The 20,013-nt window shown below is 49.1% G+C and overlaps 1 protein-coding gene across 4 annotated transcripts in view; it reads left to right on the forward strand.

The window, feature by feature from the left end:
• Positions 1-20,013, forward strand: part of SNX29 (sorting nexin 29) — a 549,826-nt gene that overhangs the window by 67,729 nt on the left and 462,084 nt on the right. For all 4 annotated transcript variants that reach the window (XR_003793181.1, XM_029220773.1, XM_029220775.1 and 1 more), the window contains 4 exons: positions 1,896-2,271; positions 9,064-9,182; positions 15,215-15,290; positions 17,007-17,089. Coding sequence is in view for 3 of the 4 variants with exons in the window: in XM_029220773.1 (XP_029076606.1) it covers positions 1,896-2,271; positions 9,064-9,182; positions 15,215-15,290; positions 17,007-17,089 (654 nt within the window). In the remaining variant the exon portion in view is untranslated. The remainder of the gene's footprint in view (positions 1-1,895; positions 2,272-9,063; positions 9,183-15,214; positions 15,291-17,006; positions 17,090-20,013) is intronic.

Raw genomic sequence — 20,013 nt, forward strand, 5'->3', positions numbered from 1 at the left:
TACCTTTCTTACCCTTATTCACTTGGAAAGGGATCTGAGAGCCTCCCTGAGATGTGAAGATGATAGGGTAACCAAGCCAACAGCTCAGTCAGAGCAAACTGAAAGGGAGGTGTGGTGGTCACGTGAAGCCAGGGGAAGTTGATCTTCATTCCTTTATCCATTCATTTCTTTAATTATCCTTCTGATAAGTGGGGTGAAAGCCCAGCTATGGATAATGTATACCGTTGCGGGGATGACATTTAAGTGGAGGCCGGGGGAAGGGAAGAGTTGGTCAGCTTTGACTCTAGGCTGTGAGGAGGCAAAGGAAAGTTGATTGAGTTCTGATCAATTTTGTGAGAAGTTTACAATACCCCTTGAACTTTCTGGGACATCCAGAATATTGCAACAGCAAAATTGGAAATTTTGGGTATAAGAGCTTAATCCTGGTATTCTCAAATCCCTTAAACAAAGCAGTAATCATGGTCATCCCTTTGGAATTATTAATGATGGTGAAGACTCAGAATTCCATGGAGTCTGAGGTGCACACTGGCTTTATCTGTCTTGCCCTCTCTTTCTCGAGCAGAGACCCCACGCAAATGACATAGAAACAGGACTGTTGATAACTTTGTGTACCAGAGATGCTGGAATTTGCATACCCAAAGGAGTATCTTGGGACTTCCCTGGCAGTCCAGTAGTTAAGACTCCGTGCTTCCACTGCAGGGGGTGCGGGTTTGATCCCTGGTCGGGGAACTAGGATCCAGCATGCCATGCAGCATGGACAAAACAAACAAACAAACAGACAAACAAAAACTGGCCAAAGGAGTGTCTTTTCTGTCCATTTTGGGAACCTGCTTTTGACACTGTCTCAGAGTTGGGACACACTGGTGAAGCATCACCACGTCACACCTTGGTTTAGATGGATTTTACTTTTTGGAATCGGCTCCAAAGTGCCTCACACCCAAGGTTGATGATTAAGATGGGTGAACAAACCGGCTCGTCTAAGTGCTGGTCACCAAGGCAGTCTTGACTTCTGTTTCAGTTAGCCTTTGCTGTGTAACAAATGCTCCAAAATGTAGTGGCTTAAAACAAACAACCACAACTTATTATTTTTTTTATGATTCTGTGGGTTGGCAGGATGGTTCTTCTGGTGGTTTCACCTGGGCTTCCTCATAGGGGTTCATTCAGCTGGTGACTGAGCTGGAAGATTCAAGATGGCCCCACTCATGCACCTGGAGTTGGTGCTGACTCTTGGCTGGGGCATCTCAGTTTCCCCCCACATGGTCTCCCATCCTCCAGTAAGCTAGACTGGCTTCTTTCATGGTCATTTCAGGGCAGTATTCCATGAGGGTAATGCCTAGGCTCTAGAACTCACACACTGTTATTTCTGCCACATTCTGTTCTTAAAAGCAGAGCACTAAGTCAGCCTGGATTCCAGGGAGTGGAGAAATAGATAGCACCCTTGATGGGGGCCAGCAAAGCCCCACTGTAAAGGGGCATTGTGCTGGGCTGGGAGGAATTGTGGCTGTTAAACAGTCGACTACAATCCCTAAACTGATTTTCTTGGTCTTCATGGCTTGGTCCCAGCCATGAGAATATCTTCCAAAGATACTTCCATTTGATACTTCCATTTCAATAATGATTCACCCTTTTAATCAAAGTGCTTGGAAGGATTGCTTAGAAGGAATGATTGTAATATATACTCTAGGGCGTATATGTTCACATCAGAGGTAGAGGCGCACATCCATTTTGCTTGGTCTCCCGTAGACAAATTTTTTTTCCAAGGGTTAAAAGAAATCTGAGTTTATCTCAGATTTAGTTTTTAGTAGAATAGTAGAGATTTTCCACAGTCTAGAAGCAGGATGGCTCCATCATCGCTTTATCTTGCCTGCTTTTTCTTATCTCATATCTTTTGCCAGATGCCAAGTGTAAAAGGGAGAGGAAGAAGAAAAAGAAGGTGACTAACATCATCTCGTTTGATGACGAGGAAGATGAGCAGAGCTCCGGGGATGTTTTTAAGAAGATCCCTGGGGCGGGGGAAAGCTCAGAGGAGAACTCCGACCGCTCCTCAGTCAATATCATGACGGCCTTTGAAAGCCCCTTTGGGCCAAATTCCAACGGAAGTCAGAGCAGCAACTCATGGAAAATCGATTCTCTGTCTTTGAACGGGGAGTTTGGGTACCAGAAGCTCGATGTGAAAAGCATCGATGATGAAGATGTGGATGAGAATGAGGACGACGTTTACGGGAGCACACCTGGAAAGAAGTCCCCGGGCCACTCGGAGTCGCCGGAGAAGTAAGTTCTGCTTGAGCTTCTGAGGAAGGGTGGCTGGCTCTTTCTATAGTATTGGGTGAAATTAGACTGCAAGTTTTCTGTTTGTTTGGGGCATCATTCATTTTTCAGATCTCGATTTCAGAAGAAGGAGCATGAGTTTGCTCCACTCCTGAGAACTAAGGAGAAGGGAGCATATATACTATTTGAAGGTACTTACTGCAAAGTTGGTGTCAAGATGTAGGCCTTGAAATTCTTGCTTTATGTCTGTGTCTTTCATTTTTGTTGCTTGGATTTTGCTTGCATCCCTTACTTGCCACTAGCCCAGGACGCTCAGGAGAGAGGCAGGGTATTCTAGACAATAGTCTCCAGCTGGTAATTTCTGTGTTTATTTGCAGGGGTGTGAACGGCAGTAACTGGCCTGCACTCGCCACCTTAACACTGGAGCTGCGGTGCATCTATACCTGCAGGAGGGGCTTGGTGCAAGTGAAGGCGTAAAACAGAAAAGCATAGTTAGGAGCTTGGATCTTAGAATCAAGACAACCTGGGTTCTCATTTACTAGCTGCGTGGCTTAGGTTATACTAGGTTGGACGAGTTTCTTCACCTCCCAGAGCTTCAGGCCTCGCGTGAGACCTAGAGAAAAACAGCATCTGCTTTGTAGAGTTGTTGTCCAGTTAATGGGACCCTGCGTGTTGGGCCTTGGCCACGGGCGCTGGCACTTCAAGAAAGAATGCAGGCAGCTGTGGCCGCTGTCATACTGGAATTCGTAATAATTCCTGTGCTTGGTCTTACTCTTAATGCCGAATAAACTAGGGACCTCTTCACCTGAGCTCTGTAGTGTGCAGTGCAACCCTAGTCACGGCTGGCTTCAAAACCAGCCCGTGAAAGTGTAAAATGAAGACCCCGAGACCCCCTGGTGCAGTGGAGGGGCACGGTGTGCCTCTAGCCCAAAGCTTTGCGTGTCCATGTGTTGAACTGGAGTTTTTTTTCTTTCTCATGAGACTTTCCCTGTTTTTGTCTTTGATTTTTACTCTCATCCTCATTCACATGCATATCCATGTTAGTAGCATTACCTTGTCTATCATCTGGGACAGGTCATATGAGGCAAACTGCAGATTCACGGTATCCTAATACTTAGAGCTGCCCTGGGGGGTTTGTGGGTGTCAACCCCACCTGATGGATGAAAGGCCAGTTTCTTTAGTTAAGATTTGTCAAACCAGTGGGAAGAACTGGAATTAAGGTTATGTTGTGCTGTGTTCCAAAGCTTATAGTACTGTCAGGTATTTTCCATGTTTCTACACAGCCATGAATCTCGATTGGTTGATATTCGGTCAGATCAATGTCATGATTTGCTAACGGTTCCCCTGTTGTTGAGTATTTAGGTTGTTGGCATTGTTTTTGTTTTTTGTTATCAGCCATTCTGAAATGAACATTTTCGTGCACAAGGCTTTTTTCTCCTACTAAAGTATGTTAGGGTAGCTTCCCTCCAGCATTGTTCTTGCGTACTGTGTACAAATGATTTTGTACCTGCATCCAGTCTTGTGACCTGCTATATTAGGGTTCTCCAGAAAAACAGAACCAATAGTGTGTGTGTGTGTGTGTGTGTGTGTGTGTGTGTGTTTCTCGTATGTATGTATTTATCTAGAGAGATTTATCTTAAGGAATTGGCTCATGTGATTGTGGAACTTGACAAGTCCAAAATCTGCAAGGTAGGCTGGCAGGCTGGAGACCCAGGGAAGAATTGCAATTTGAGTCTGAAGACAGTGTGCTGGCAGAATTTCTTCTTCCTTGGGGGAACCTCAGTCTTTTTCTGTTAAGGCCTTCAACTGATTGGATGAGGCCCACCCAAATTATGGAGGGTGATCTGCTTTATTCGAAGTCTCCTGTCTTAAATTTTAATCTCATCAAGACAAATACCTGCACAGAAACATCAAGAATAATGTTTGATCAAATATCTGGGTACCACGGCCTAGCCAAGTTGACACATAAAGTTAACCATCACACTTGCCTACAGTTCTTCCTCTGGGCCTTTTAGGAAATGCCATTTGCATTCTCTGTCTCTGTAGGTGAGTGCACCTCTGAGTTGATTCACTCCACGAATCAGTTTTTTGGCCTCAAACACAGTCATTTCTCTTCCTACTGGACTGGTGACGTTGAGGGGAGGCTGGAGCTGGGAGGCCAGCTTGCGAGCCAGGATAGCTGCCAGCATTGTGATGTGTGAAACACAAAACAGTGCAGGGTGACCTTTACAGGGCCTGGGCCCTTTGAGGCCATTGGGCCCCCTATGGATTATGGACAGCCACTCCCTGGCATAAAGAGGGGATCTTGAGTGAGCATTCTGCAGAGCCTCTTGGGGAAAGAGAGAGAAATGATGAGATGGCCTACTGAGTAATACTTTCATTTTGCTTCTAAGCTAATATTCACGTGAAAGGTCTAGGATCCTGGAGGGGCCAGAACTTTAAAAGTTTAATAGCACAGCCAGGTTTGTGGGAGGAAAGGGGCCAGGCTGGGAGAAGCACATGGTGGGTTGCAGTGGCCTTTGGCAAAGTCGAATGCTCTGATGGTCTTTTAGATGCTCTGTTGGCCAAAGGTTTACACCTCTACTTGCTGGCAGTTAAACCCCTTCTTTGATGACTGAGGAAAAATGTCTGATGACTGAGGAAAAATCTTGTCCCTCCTACCTCAGTATTTTATTTTATTTTATTTAACATTGCTTTACAATGGTGTGTTAGTTTCTGCTTTATAACAAAGTGAATCAGCTATACATATACATATATCCCCATATCTCCTCCCTCTTGCGTCTCCCTCCCACCCTCCCTACCCACCCCTCTAGGTGGTCACAAAGCACCAAGCTGATCTCCCTGTGCTATGTGGCTGCTTCCCACTAGCTATCTCTTTCACATTTGGTAGTGTATATATGTCCATGCCACTCTCTCACTTCGTCCCAGGTTACCCTTCCCCCTCTCTGTGTCCTCAAGTCCATTCTCTACGTCTGCGTCTTTATTCCTGTCCTGCCCCTAGGTTCTTCAGAACGAATTTTTTTTTCTTTGATTCCATGTATATGTGTTAGCATATGGTATTTGTTTTTCTCTTTCTGACTTACTTCACTCTGTATGACAGACTCTAGGTCCATCCACCTCACTACAAATAACTCAATTTCATTTCTTTTTATGGCTGAGTAATATTCCATGGTATATATGTACCACATCTTTATCCATTCCTGTTGATGGACACTTAGGTTGCTTCCATGTCCTGGCTATTGTAAACAGAGCTGCAGCGAACATTGTGGTACATGACTCTTTCTGAATTATGGTTTTCTCAGGGTATATGCCCAGTAGTGGGATTGCTGGGTCGTATGGTAGTTCTGTTTTTAGTTTTTTAACTACCTCAGTATTTATAAGTGTTGACCTTGCTTTTGTTTTTTTCTTAAAGTATTTATTTATTTATTTATTGGCCACACCAGGTGGCATGCGGGTTCTTAGTTCCCCAACCAGGGATCGAACCCGCGCCCCCTGCAGTGGAAGCACAGAGTCTTAACCACTGGACCGCCAGGGAAGTCCCTGTTTTTTCTTAAAAGAGGATATAATATCTTTATTATAGAAAGGGGTTTTCCTGTCACTTTATGTGTGCTCCATGACATCAACAGGGAAGTGGGGTGAAAATATAGTTCAACAAGAATTACAAACACGAAAAACTTTGCACTTCACCAGCAATTAAGCAAACACAAAGTGAAACCAAACACTGTGTTTTGCCCATCATCTTCGTCAAGATTTAAAAAGAGAACTGGGTGGGCTTCCCTGGTGGCGCAGTGGTTGAGAGTCCGCCCGCCGATGCAGGGGACACGGGTTCGTGCCCCGGTCCGGGAAGATCCCACATGCCGCGGAGCGGCTAGGCCCGTGACCCATGGCCGCTGAGCCTGCGTGTCCGGAGCCTGTGCTCCGCAACAGGAGAGGCCACAACAGTGAGAGGCCCGCATACAGCAAAAAAAAAAAAAAAAAAAAGAACTGGGTGAAAGGCAGCCTTGGGTGAGCGCCCTGCCTGGAAGGCTTGCTCTCAATGTGTCCTCAATGGTTGGAATCTTCCAGACACATAGCAGACGTTAACTGTGGAATAATGATGAGGTATGGCTGGTGCTAGGGTCATCCTGATAGAGCGCTGGTCATGTCCACAGTCCTTGGGGAAAACAGTTTGACACAATGTCAGGAGCCTTAAAAATGTTTATCCCCCTTGATTTAGTAATTCCACTGCTGGGAAGCTACCCTGAGGACCAGCCTCAGGAAAAAGCTTGCTGCATCTAGATACCAACATGCTAACTTAGAAAAGCTAAGCAATGAACCTGACGAAAATGTGCAACCACAGAGGAACAGTTAACCGTGGAATATTTTGTAGTCTAAATCTTAATGTTCCGGATCTTAAACATCTTAAATGACATCTAAGAGTATCTAAGTAGTATGAAGATGAAATTATGAATTAATATCGAATGAAAAAAGCAAAATATAAAAACCTACATCTAGCTTCATTACAACCTCGTAAAGGAAAGCACATGAGGAAAGAAAGAAAAAAAAGACACTATGGAAATCGTGTCTACCTCAGTTGTTTTGGGTAGTGGGGCTTTGGGTGTATTTTTCCCCCTCCTCTTTATGGCATTTTGTAGGTTTTAAAATAAGTGTCTTACTTTTCTAATGAAAAGCAACACCAGTTCTGTTTCTAAGCCCAACTCTGACCCCGTATTCTGAATTGGTCTCTGCTTTAGGAATCACTTCAGTGTAACTCCTTTTCTAGGTGGAGGCCTTTGGCCACTTTTACTCGGGTCCGAACCTTAGTTGGTGGGGCCTGACTTCACTTTGTGCTCTGCATGTGTTGCTGGAAAGTGGCAAGATGTCTCCTTAGAAACAACAGAAAATCCCTCCTGCCTGGAGCTGGTGCAGCGGCCGGGAAAGGCCTGTGGTTTTGCTGCCGTGTCCTGAGGGGTGCCCCTGGCCACCTCTGGGTGTCTGGGAGTCCCCTTGGTTGCCAGCTGCTGGATCAGAGCCCCGGGCGGGCGATTCTTTACAGATTGTAGAGGCAGAGCCAAGTTCACCCCAGAACCTGGCTCTGCGGCTGGGCACACAGGTCGGGGGCACTTCCTCTTCTGTGCCGCGTCCTGTGCGTTACCTGCAAGACTAAATGACACAGGTGGCAAAAGTCTGTTAGGGTTATTACTTGATGTGTGTCCTGCTCCGTGTCAAACGTGTGACCAAAAGCTCGAGAGTGCTCAAAGAAGAATGTCTACAGACAGGCCTTAAAAGAGGAGTTGACAGGGCTTCCCTGGTGGTGCAGTGGTTGAGAGTCCGCCTGCCGATGCAGGGGAGGCGGGTTCGTGCCCCGGTCTGGGAAGGTCCCACATGCCATGGAGCGGCTGGGCCCGTGAGCCATGGCCGCTGAGCCTGTGCGTCCGGAGCCTGTGCTCCGCAACGGGAGAGGGCACAACAGTGAGAGGCCCGCGTACCGCAAAAAAAAAAAAAAAAAAAAAAAAGAGTTGACAGACTAGCCTGCCGGCCAAATCTGCCCCCAGACGAGAATGGCTGTTACATTTTTTAAAGCGTTGTAAAAGGCAAAAACCAACCAAACAAAAAACCAACAAGGAAGTATACTTAGGGCCACAAAGCCTAAAACTGATTATCTGGTCCTTTCCAGAAAAATTTTGTTAATCCCTGCTCTAAACGAAAGAAGAATTATATACATCATGTCAGTGATGGGGCAGTGGCCAGGAGACCTCATTGTAATTGGATCTGGAAGACCTGGGCTGAAGCCTTGGTTCTGGCCAAGTGATGAACTTGGACAAGTCGCATGATCTCTTTGAGTTGTTTTCCTACCCCCTCCCTCCCCTCCCTCCCCTTCCCCCTCTCCCTCTCCCTCCTCTTCCTCTTCATCCCTCCCTCCCTCCCTCCCTCCATTAAGTAGGTATGATTATGATCTGCTTTGGTCTTCTTTACAACTGATTTACGACGTGATTTTATAAACTTTCGAGTACTGCACAGATGCTTCCCGGTATTTGTCAGTGGTGCCTGATTGCCCAGAGGCAGATGCTGCAGTGGGCAAATACTTTCTCAAATTTAACTGGACCAGCCTGGCGTTACAAAGATGGCTCAGGTTAGTTTGGTACTTGGTGGATAAGGTGGCAGTATAACAGATCATATGAGCCTGGTTAATATTTGAGCTGACCCCCTTTCTTGGAAGGGACCCAGACACCATCCGGTCTGGTTCTGTCCTTTTACTTGTGAGGGTTTGAGAACCAGCGAGGCGTAGGGACCTTAGCCCAAGGTCATTTCAGAGCCTGGAGCCCACGGGGCCTCCTCCTGCTTCAGCACCAGCACATGCTCCCCCCACCTCCCGCCCTCGTGACACTGGTTCTTCCCTCCGTCCTCACCTCAAACCTCCCTTCTTCAAGGAAGCCTTCCACCACCTTCCCGACCAGCTCCACAGACCTGAGCTGCTATTTCACACCTTCCTGTGGGATTACATGCCTCATGTCTGCTTCCCCCAGTAGACTGTAAGCTCCATGAGGGCAGGATGGACACTGTTGGCTGGTTCTTTGCCAGCACAGAGTGTGTGCGCACTGCTGGGCAGGTAGGAGGTGCTCAGTAAACATGGGCTGAAAGAGTGAGCACCGGAGGGCTGGCTCCCGACTCCCACCCAGGCCTGCTTCTGTTCTCGTCCCCCTCATGGCTTGGTTGGTTCCCAAGAGGGGGCTTGTGGAGGCCCATCAGGTGCTGTACTACTCGGGGCCCTTGGGGCTTTCGGCCCTGATGTGCAGCTGTGTTCTCCCCCCGCAGGCCGCTAGACGGGGCTGCCTGCCTCTCCCAGATGCACAGCTGGGCTCCACTGCACGTGCTGCATGGCGACGCCGATGTGCTCTTCCCGGTCAGTGGCGTGGGCTCCTACGGCCCTGCAGGTAGGTGTCTCCCGATTCCTCCTTTCCTCCTGTCACAGCTCTGGCTCGAGAAGCAGCAGGAGTGGCTGGGTTACGTCTGCAGGTGGGGGGCGTGGGAGAGTGGGAGAGAGAGCACGGAGGCCAGGGCTCAGGGCAGTCGGGGTCTGTTGAGCTCAGGAGCGACAGAGGCTGCTCTCCTTGCTGAGCCTGGGTATTTTGAGGTGCTCTCACCTGAGTGAGTGTTGACAAATCACCAGGGAGCCCCTGGGGCCTGTTTTTCTTCTTGGCAGTGATTTGTTGAACTTGGTCACATGCAAGCTGATCACAAATGGTGACCATTATTTTTGCCTCTTAGGAGAAGGGAGAAGGTCACAGAACCCGTAGCTCTAAAGGTCCTTGTGCTCTTTGTAGCCAAGTGCTTGGGGGTCAGGGAGTAGCTTGCTTAAAAGTGGCTAAGCATTTCTGACCTGTTCCTTATGGTCGAGCAGGCTTGCCTGTGGTTCGTGATTGTTTTCTTTAGCTAGAGCAGGTCATGGTGGGGGGTATTGGGGGGGTGGGCGGTGAGGCTGGGAGCATGGATGAGCCCGGCTCTCCTGGTGGGGTAGGTGTTTGCAGCGCCTGGCGCAGTGAAATGCTTGGTCACTGTCACTGCCTCACAGCACCAGCGTGTCACGGAGGCCTCGGCTCCCTTGTGTAGGTGCCCTTCTCACCCTCCTAGGCCCAGGTTTAGGGAACCGTGGGCCGGGGCCCACCGACTGCCCGGGAAGCTGTTGACATTCTGAACCGGATGATAGACTGTTGTTGTGTCACTGTGTCAGGAACAGAAACCCACTCAAGCTAGCTGTGGCACGAGGCAGGGCGGGAACGCTGACTGGCGCAGTCTTGGGGTGGGTGGTCAGCTCAGGCCCAGCTCTAGAAGTTGCTGAGGGAGGCACGTGCCCACCCTGTGAGGCAGTGTTCCCGGTGTAAGTTGAGGCTAATGAGAGTGCGGCCAAGTGACTTACGTCCGCCAGGCTGTTCTCTTCTGGAAAGTATGGATGGCGGTGATGACAGTCCTTGAAGTGAGTCCAGGACTGTAAGGTGATTGATCTGGGTTAGCTCATCCACTCTTGACCACAGCCCGCGAGGGAAGGGCTGGTTATTGTTATACCTCCTCCTTCTGAGACTTGTGGCAAAGGTTCCCTGAGTTAATCTGGAACAAGGTGCCGGGCACATGTGAAGTCCCCAGGCAGGCTTCCTGCAGGCATTGCACTAGTGAGGTCGCCTTGCGGGCACCCGTGGGCTGGAAGCTGGGACTTTGGGATGGAGGGATTCCGGGCCCGGCGAGGTCCTGCTGTCATTCTGGTTCTGTGCCCCACGCTTCCTTGTGGGGATCTGCCCCCACCTCCTCTCCCTCCGGGTCTGTCTCTGCTCCCTCATCATTCTCCACCCTCTTGTTTGGCCTCTATTTGGCTGAGGTGCCAACACTACTGCCTCGGCTGTGTGTCCTTCCATACCAACTAGAGCTTCTGTCCAGGTGTTGATTGAAACCCCAGAGAGGGACGGTCCGGTGGGCCTAGCTGGTGTCTGCAGGCCAGGCTGGCCCCTGCAGCTCCTTCCGTTCGGGCGACCAGCCTTGGTCTGAGCCACTGCGGGTTGGAGGTCTGGTCACCTCGCCCTTGCCCATTCAGCAGCAGTGCAGACACGAGCAGAATGTCTGAGAAGGCGGGGTGTGGGGTGGTGGCTGTCAGAGAGTAGGTGGTCCTCACGTTTGTCTGTGGGACCTCTGGAGGATTTCCAGTGCTTGTTCAGGCATCTGAGTTGGTGTCCAGTTCCCCATTCCCCTTGCCCTGCTCCCCACGGGCGGGCCTTTTGTTTGGGTCATGAACTGTTGCTGGGTTGCCGTGTCAGGCTGCTCCTGGGGCTTGGCTGTGTGCCATTCGCATCGGGGGTTTAGTCACGGAATGCGGCACTCTGGCCGGTGTCCAGGATCCTCGCCAGGAGTCACCCCTCCCCCCGCAGATTTCCCACCATCCCTCCTCGGGCTGTCAGCCTCGCAGACCCAGAGGCTCCACCTAGTCACTGTTGATGGGACCCCAGCTCCAGCTGGTCTCGACTGTCCTCACCAGAGGTGCTGCGTGTGAGCTGGTCTGCCAGCTTTTAAACTTACTGTTAACAAAGCTGCCAGGAGTCATGGAAGCTTGTGACCGCCTGAGGGGCAAACTCATCATGGTGAGAACACTGCATGGGAAGGCGCGTTAGTCTAGGGCTGCCCGAAGATACTAGAATCAGCTGGGGGAAGCCGTGTCCTGGCTGGAGTGCCGAAGCGCATCAAGTCCCTCCTGGCCTGAGGCCCCATGTCCGTGGAGGTGTGCGGCCTGGTGGTGCTGAGGCTGGCCTGGCTGCCGGCCCGGCCTCTCCATGGGCAACCCTGGGTGTGCACGGCCAGATTTCTCCCCAAGATTCCTTCTCTTTCACTCCATTTGACTAGTGTCCCTTCTGATTGACACTTGCCTACTTTAGTGACGTTCAGATCTCCTTTCTCTTTCTGGCCTGGGAGTCATTTCATGTCTTTAACTTGGGGGTTATTTAGAGAAAGAGGGAGGGGATAAAAAAAAGGGAGAGAGGCCTGTGGCGGGGAAGTTTGGATGTTTTAGTAGCTAAGTGTGGGGAGGGAGAAGGCGGCAGAGAAGGGGACCCTGAACACAGGATTATTATCCTTCTGAACCTTGGGAGAGGCACCTCTGTGGTTTGGCGGGCCATGCCCTGGGCTGCATTTTTGGGGTTAGGGAGGGTCTCAGAGAAGGGAGACACCAGCCCAGGGTCACCCGAGACCCCGACAAGCAGATGGAGGATTAGATCCAATCATTCCTCCGGGCATGTCATTACCTAGAGCAGAGCAAAGCACATTTACCAACATCTGTTTGAAGCTGCCAGGGAGAAAAAGTCCCCAAAGTTTCTTTCAACTGAGAATCATAAATTGAGGGGGACAGAACACCCATTCCTGCTGACTATGTACGTGGAAGTGTTACTGCTCCTCGCTGAAGGCCTGTGGTTGGAGTTGGGTTTTGGCAAATGCGGAGCTGGTTCACTGGACAGCTTGGGTCCTCGGCCCCTTCCTCTCCCCATCAGGTCCAATGTTCCCCGACTTCTCCCAGTCCTGCCATTGGGCCTGGGGTTGGGTCACTGCCAGGCTTTGGGGGATCTAGAGGCGAGTGCCCTGGGAGTGCCGCAGGCAGGGAGGGGACAGCGACATCATTTTAATCCTCCAGCGTAGAGGAGGAGGGATGAATGGTCGAAGTGTCCTCTGAATGCTTCCACCACCCTCTTCTAACTCATCCTTCTCTCGCTGGGCTCGTACAAAATAGCCTCTCAACAGCTCTCTATCCCTGTCTGCCATCCATCCATCCTTCTTTCAGCAGCCAGAGTGATTTTTTAGAATGTACATCAGATTGCCTCATTCTCCTGCTCCAAATCCGGAACCCTCACTGTGCCCACCCGGCCCCCACTCACCCCGCAGCCTCACCTCCTCCCGTTTCCCCTCTGCCTGCTGCCCTGGCCATATCAGCCAGCTTTCACTTCCTCCTCCCCTCGAGCTCCTCCTGCCTTTAGGCTGCGGCCCAAGGGCTGCTGCGTTAGAGACCACCGTGGCCCTGCCGCCCACCACACCGCACGCGGCGCGGGCCTTGGTTTCACTCTATTGTAAACCTAGGTGTCTCCACTTCTCCGACCTCGGTGTACCACCTGAAATCGTGTATTTGTGTAATTACCTGATAACGCCTGTCCCCGAACCCCTACCCACACTAGCCTTTGAGGTACGTGAGGGCAGGACCATGTCTGTTTTGCTTCCAGTGTGACCCTGACCTTAGTCAGAGCCAGGCCCGCAGCTGGGGTTCACGGGAGCACATCAGTGCCGGGGTCGGGTGTGGGCATGCTGAAGGGAGTGGATGTCTGGCAGTTGGAAAAATGATGTCTGGCTGGGGGCAGAGGAAGAGGGGCCTTGACAGTGTCTGCGCTCGCTCTGTGGCCCCAGTGCATCAGGCCCGCTGCAGCTGGCACGGGATCAGGGTCGTGTATTATGACAGGAAATCCACTTGGGCCGGGTAGGCGTGGTGTCCGGAATCCTGGTGGGTGATGCTGGTCTTTACTCCACCCGTGGATTTGCGTTGTGTAGTTGGAATCCTGTCTTTGCTTCAGGGAGTGGAATCTGACGGCTGTGTGTGAGTTAGATTGGAGGCTGAAGCAGAGCTGAGGGGACCTGCTGCAGAAGACCCCAGGGAGGGCCTGGAGCCCTCGAACTGGGGGGCAGGGGAAGTGGCTGGAGAGCAAGGAGTGGGAGGTGACTGGGTGGGACTGACTGGTCTTGGACACCAACCAGCTCTGGGATGGGAGGGAGGGTGGTGCCACCATCTTCTGAGGTGGGAGCGGTTTTGAAGGTCATGATCAGTTGGGAGGCCAGTACGGTATCCCAGTAGAGCTTTCTGGCGGGCGGTTATAAACGTGGGTTTAGTTATTGAAGATTGAGGGCCTAGCCAGAGGTGAGGGCTCGAGAGCTGTCACCTTCACGGAGCCGAGAGCTGGAGCCAGGACCTTTGCTGGGTTTGCCAAGGGCGTCAGAGGCCACGGAGCCGTGATCCAGCGACACCTTCACGCAGGAATCAGAGAAAGAGACAGTGAGGGGAGGAGGACCACTGTGTTCTGAAGGCTGAGAGCAGAGAGCTCCTAGGAGGACGAGGGGAGGGGTCTTGGTTTCAGGGCGAGCTGATACCAGCCCCCGCTCACTGCATGCTCTCACCGAAATGTATGTGTAATAAAATGTGAAATTAAATTATGTGGCAGGCGTTATTAAAATGTATGAAAAGGGGGCATATATGTATACGTATAGCTGATTCACTTTGCTGTGCAGTATAAACTAACACAATATTGTAAAGCAACTGTACTCCAGTAAAAAAAAAAATGTATGGTTGGCACTAGTGTCAGCCCATTTCAGAGAGGAGGCAGCCGAGTCACAAAGAGGCTGGGTAACTTGCTGGATTGAAGTTGGGGAGCAGGGACTTGAACCCAGGCCAGTGGGCGGAGCCTGTACCCTGACCTCACCACGATGCTGGGGAGCGAGAAATAGGAGGCAGAGAGGTGGACACTTTCTCTTCCCTCTGTGAACTTCTTAAAAGAGGTAGCCGTGAGTGGAATAGTTTGGTGGAGACAGCAGGGTAGAAGGAAAGGTGAGAAAACCCCTTAAGGTTCCCTTAGGTCAACCTCTTAAGAGCCGGGGAATCTTGCGCAGGACCAGACCAGGTGTAAGCAGAGGAGGAGGTCACACGACAGATGACTTAGGGCAACGAGACGTGCGTCCTTCCGTGACTTGAACAGCAGCTAATGCACCTATGAAAGTCTTTAGTGCCTCTTGCCTGTTGTTTCTAGAGATGACTTACAGCCTCACTTCTTCCAAATGCCTTTCCCACTTGATGCAGGGCAAGTGGCGCTGTAGAAAGCAGCAGTCCCTGGGCTGTGCTGCCCTCGTGTGTCCATCTTCAGACACTGCAGGTGGGAGCGGATCTAACAGCTGATTTATTATTCCCTGGTTCTGAGGTTGGCTCTGGATATGGACTTCATGCATAATTCCAGGTGGCTCCAGATCAAAGAGGTTAATAAATAAGTCATGGGATGTAACGTACAACATAGGGAATATAGTCCATAATATTGTAATAACTTTGTCGGTGACAGATAATACTACATTTATCCTGGTGATTAATTTGTAGTGTATATAAATGTTGAATCACTATGCTATACACCTGAAACTGATATTATTGTATGTCAGCTATACTCAGTGAAAAAAAAAAAGGTTAAGTGGGAAAATAGGGCCTCCGGTCAGTGACTGATACCAAGTCTGAGATTACGGCCCAAAGAGATGAAACAGGGAGCAGATGAAAATCCAGTGTGCCAGACGGGTAAACATTTGTAAGTAAACTGATTTAGCAGGTGAGCCAGTGTCTGCACTGTGTCCTTGTCTCATGGGGAAAATGAAACGAGAAGAGAACCCTGACTTTCTCTCTGTGGTTGCTGTGTGTGCGCAGATACCCCCCTCGGGAGCCTGGAGAACGGGACAGGACCCGATGACCACGTCCTTCCAGAGCCTGGACCTCGGTACAGGTGAGTATTCAGACCCCAAGCTGCCTCTGGGGTTGAACTGTCCTCTTTACAACTCTGCCTTTTATTCTTTTTTAAAGATGGGTGGGCGCCTGCTGGGACTGAAGGGCAAGGCCTCACTTCACGTTAATTTAGTTCAGGTTTGGTCTAACATCCCAGAGTGCCAAGTGCCCAGAGGTCTCAGGCCCGAGACTTGGTATGTGTCAAATTTCACTTGCATACCACGTTTACTTTTTGCACTTTGGGAACCATATCTGGGTACCTCCACCATCACAATTTGCTTGATTTTACTATTTGATAATGATAACAATATTACAATTTATAATTGTAATATTACATAATATTTAAACCAGTTTGATATTATATATCTGTGAAGTGCTTAGTCTGCCATTCAGTAGCAAGCACCACATTGGTTTTCTTTTTTTCCACATGAAAGTATCTCAAGGGAAAGCTGAGTTGTCCAGAGTCACTGGACATTTGGTGGCAGAGCTGAGATGGACACTGAGGGCTCCCTGACGCCACCGCGATCCTTGTTGCTCTTACAGCTTTTTCCTTCTTCTCTCCATGGGTTTAAATTGGTGTCCCCAGGGCATAGCATCTGCATTTTCAACCTTGGCTCCAGAGTGGGGTCATTGTTTACCTCCACCCATGCTTGCTGTTCCGGTCTTGCCCTGCGCTCTGAGAATGGCACTCCCTGTAGGAGGCTCGTCCGGATTAGTACGATACCAGGAAGGGTTGGTGTCGCCAGATCCATCCAGGATGCTGAGTCCTTTCTGCTGTTTATTTTAGAAAATTTGGAAAATGCAGCAGTACAGGAAACTACATCACTCTTAACCCCAACTCCATTTCATCGATGATGTTTTTGGTCCTTTTCCTCCTGGTGTGTGGGTGTGGCTGTGGTAACCGGATTATGGTCTTGCCATTTTCATGACAGATGTGAAGTGCTGTTTTTCCACGTTGCAAATTCTTTGTAACTACACAGTCAACTCTCGTTATTTGTGGTGGTCGTGTTATGTCAAGGTGGAACCATTGCTCCTAGGTTCCTGGGAGTGTCTGGTCACAACATTTTTGTCAACAGATTAACAGATCTGTCACCAGATCAGTACATACCTATGTTTTATGCCAGTTCCTGTTTAAAGACACCTTATTTAACATATGTTGTTGATGCACTTACGGTGAACTCGAGGCCAACAGCCCTATCAATAGGCCTGAACAAGGGCCACCTCACACGTGTATTTTCTCCGTCAGGCACTTCACAGTCTTGCCTTCAGGAACACCAGACAGCACTTCAGCACTAGCTTGGGGCCATTTTAGATGCAAAATCAGCAACAAAAAGCACAAGAATGTGAACAATGTGGTGCTGAATAGCTCGCCAGAAGGACAGAATGATAGTTGAAAGAAGGCAGAGCTTGCCTTGTTTGGCATGAGGTGGGAGCATGCACGTCCATGACTCAGCCTTTTGACCGCTCTGTGCGTGTTCACGGGTGACCATGTTATACCTGAGAGCTGGGAGTTTTGGGGTTACAAATAAACTGCAGGGAGTAGGCGAATTTGCAGCTATGGAACCCACAAATGAGGACCGACTATAATTTCAAAGGGCATCCTTCCCTTCCTTCTAGTTCGTAAACCTGAACAAGCGTAATGCCTGCTGGTTTTTGAATGGTGAGGAGGTGTGTTTTAAGTGGCCGACTATAACTTCCCTCTGCCTGCCTTTCCCAGTGTGGAAGCCAGTCCTCCAGGCCAAGGAAGTCCTCTGAGCAGCCTGTTACCTTCTGCCTCGGTGCCAGAGTCCATGACAATTAGTAAGTACTTTCTGAGCAGCTTCTGCCGATGCCAGGATGACTCTTAGGCCTGCACATCGAGGCAGTGCCTTTGTGCTTGCTCCTGTGTGACCGTGGACTTTACAGAGTGTGGGATGAAGTCAGGTGTGTGTGTGCCTGGTCGTGGACTTGGAGTGTGGTGCGTGGTCGTAAGCTCCCTGAGCTGTAAAACTTGATACTTGGGTGTGTGAATGCTCTAAAGGACGTGCTTCAGAGGTGGAGCAGGATTGAGGCAGAGGGAAACTTCTGTCGTTCACGGTTTCCGGGTTGGTCTCCTGCAAGGCCGTCAGCTACAGAGGAACTTTCTAGTTGGGTTTCCTTTGTAGCTCTGGAGGAATCACTTTTGTAGGTAAGGGAGAGAGTGTCTCTCAAAGATGAATGAAGGTTGCTAATGATCAGGTTCAAACTGTTTGCAACCTCACCACTCAGTGAAAGTATTAGTGATACAGCAATTACGGTTAGGTTTGAGTGGCTTTATGTGGTAAAGAATAAACCAGCAAACCATGGCTTAATGTGATAGGAACTCATCGCTCTGTCCAGAGGCAGGAAGGCTGGGCCGGCATGTAACTCCATGGTCATTGGAGACCAGGGCTCCTTCTATCTTGCCTCACAGTCCAAAATGGCTGTTTTAGCTCCAGCCATCCCATTCTCATCCCAGGTACCAGGAAGGAGGAGGGGGCAAAGGAGAGACTTCTTCCATTTCCACAGGTAGGATTCAGGGGTCTGAACTTGCACAGGGGAAGAAATGACGACTTTTTTCTCTAACCTCTGACTGAAATTTAGTATTTATTTTTTATTGTTTTACTTGATTTTTCAATTGAAGTGTAGTTGTTTACAATATTATTAGTTTCAGGTGTACAACATAGTGATTCAAAATTTTCATAGATTATACTTCATATAAGTTATTGTAATACATTGGCTATAGTCTCTGTGCTGTACAATATGTCCTTGTAGTTTATTTTATCCATAGAAGTTTGTACCGCTTACCCCTCCCCCCATCTTGCCCCTCCCCCTTTCCTCTCCCCACTGGTAACCACTAGTTTGTTCTCTGTATCTATGTCTGTTTCTGTTTTGTTATATTAATTTGTTTGTTTTATTTTTAAGATTCCACATATAAGTGATATCATACAGTATTTGTCTTTTTCTGTCTGACTTATTTCACTAAGCATAGTACCCTCCAGGTCCACCTGTGTTGCTGCAATGGCACAATTTCATTCTTTTTTATGGCGGAGTAATATTCCATTGTGTGTGTGTGTGTATACCACATCTTCTTTATCCACTTATCTGTCCATGAACAGTTAGGTTGCATTTTCTTTAATTATGAAAGTAGCAGCAAACCATAGGAACCTTAGTAGCCTTAGCAAAATGGGTGACTTGGTCACTGATAGAAGTCACAGGCACCTGTAACAACAGTGATATGGAAAAATCTCACAATGTCATTTCTGCTTGAAAATGCAGTAGTTTTTTAATGTGATAAAAAATCCCGTATATTAGTGTGTCACTTGTCCTTTTTACATTTTAATAATTCTGTTTCAATTTAATCAGTTTCCTTTGTAATCTTGGGTGTTTTATTTTATGTATTTTAAAACATTTTTCTGAGAAGAGGCCCATGGGCTTCATCACCAGACAGCGGAATGGGTCTGTGACACAAAAAAGGTAAACTTCTCCCCTCCCCCAAGCTGTAAGGACCCTTCCTAGAAGGTGCACACAGGTTCCCACTTGTGTGGCCAACAGCCATCCCGAGGCCTCCCCTGGCTGCTAAGGAGGCAGTGTGTCCAATCCGTCCACCTGCCCACCCCCCGCCAAAAAAAAAAACCACCCATGGCTAAGGAAGGAAGAGGGGTTCGGGGGCAACCAGCATTCTGATTCAAGGATGAGGGAGGAAATGAGTAGGCGCTGTGAGGTTGGGGTGTGGGGATTGGGTGGTCTCACTGCGTAACCAAGGCATGTGGTTTACGCTGGCACCTCTCAGCCTCGGGTTCAGCTGAGCAGATATTTCTATATCTGCCAGTGTGTGGGACACACGGGCCAGAAGAGCACTAAGGTCACTGGTTTTCAAATTTCAGTTATTTATTTACCTCTGTACTATTACCTACCCTGCCATTTTTTAAGAATGGGTGCCCCTAAAAAACCTGAATACCTTTATTTAAAAATGGACTTTTATATGCTTACTGTGAACGGAGAGCCACTCTTAGTTGACTTAAATAGCAGGTAACTGTGAAAGTAAAGACAAGAAAAGGAGCCAGCGTTAGTAAGTCGGCCTGGATGTTGTTGCCTGTCTAAGCATGAGAAGATATCTCAGTGCTAATCCACTCAGGTATTTTTCCTGACATCATCGGAAGGAGTGGAAAAGGGAAGAGGAATTCTCTCTGTGGCTCACGGTTATTTGATGCCTTGTCTTTCTAGCGCCTGCAGTGCTGCCTCTTCACGTGGGTCACACCTTGACCTAGAGGGGTGAGACTTTACCCTGGCCCTGAATTGCATCTACTCTAAAGACCCCGAAATTGAGGATGTGGAGGCCAGGCTTCGTAGGTGCCTCATCCTAGGCACCATTTGTAGGGATACAGGCATCTCCACACCGCCACTTCCCCCCACCCTGTGGTACCTAGCACTGTGCTTCCGCATAGGTCTCCTGCAGCCTGGCATGAGATCCCGCCATCTCAGACACAATTCTCTTTGTCAGCTGCTCTTGGGGTCGACAGAGATTGTGGTCTGTAGGTCTCCCTCAGCCATCTTCTGACCTTGAGGAGAGTGCTGGCCCTGCTTGTGTGTTTTCACTAAGGACATGCCTCTGAGCGCACTGGAGTGATGTTGATGGCAGGGATTTAGACTGTTTTTCTTGTTTTTAGTCGTACACTTTTCTAAAAATGTAAATCTGGTGTTCTTATTTGGTATCTTTGGCAAAT

This window comes from Monodon monoceros, unplaced genomic scaffold, assembly GCF_005190385.1.
Source record: "Monodon monoceros isolate NGI ecotype Baffin Bay Population unplaced genomic scaffold, NGI_Narwhal_1 Super_Scaffold_13, whole genome shotgun sequence".
Classification (NCBI taxonomy): Eukaryota; Metazoa; Chordata; class Mammalia; order Artiodactyla; family Monodontidae; genus Monodon; species Monodon monoceros.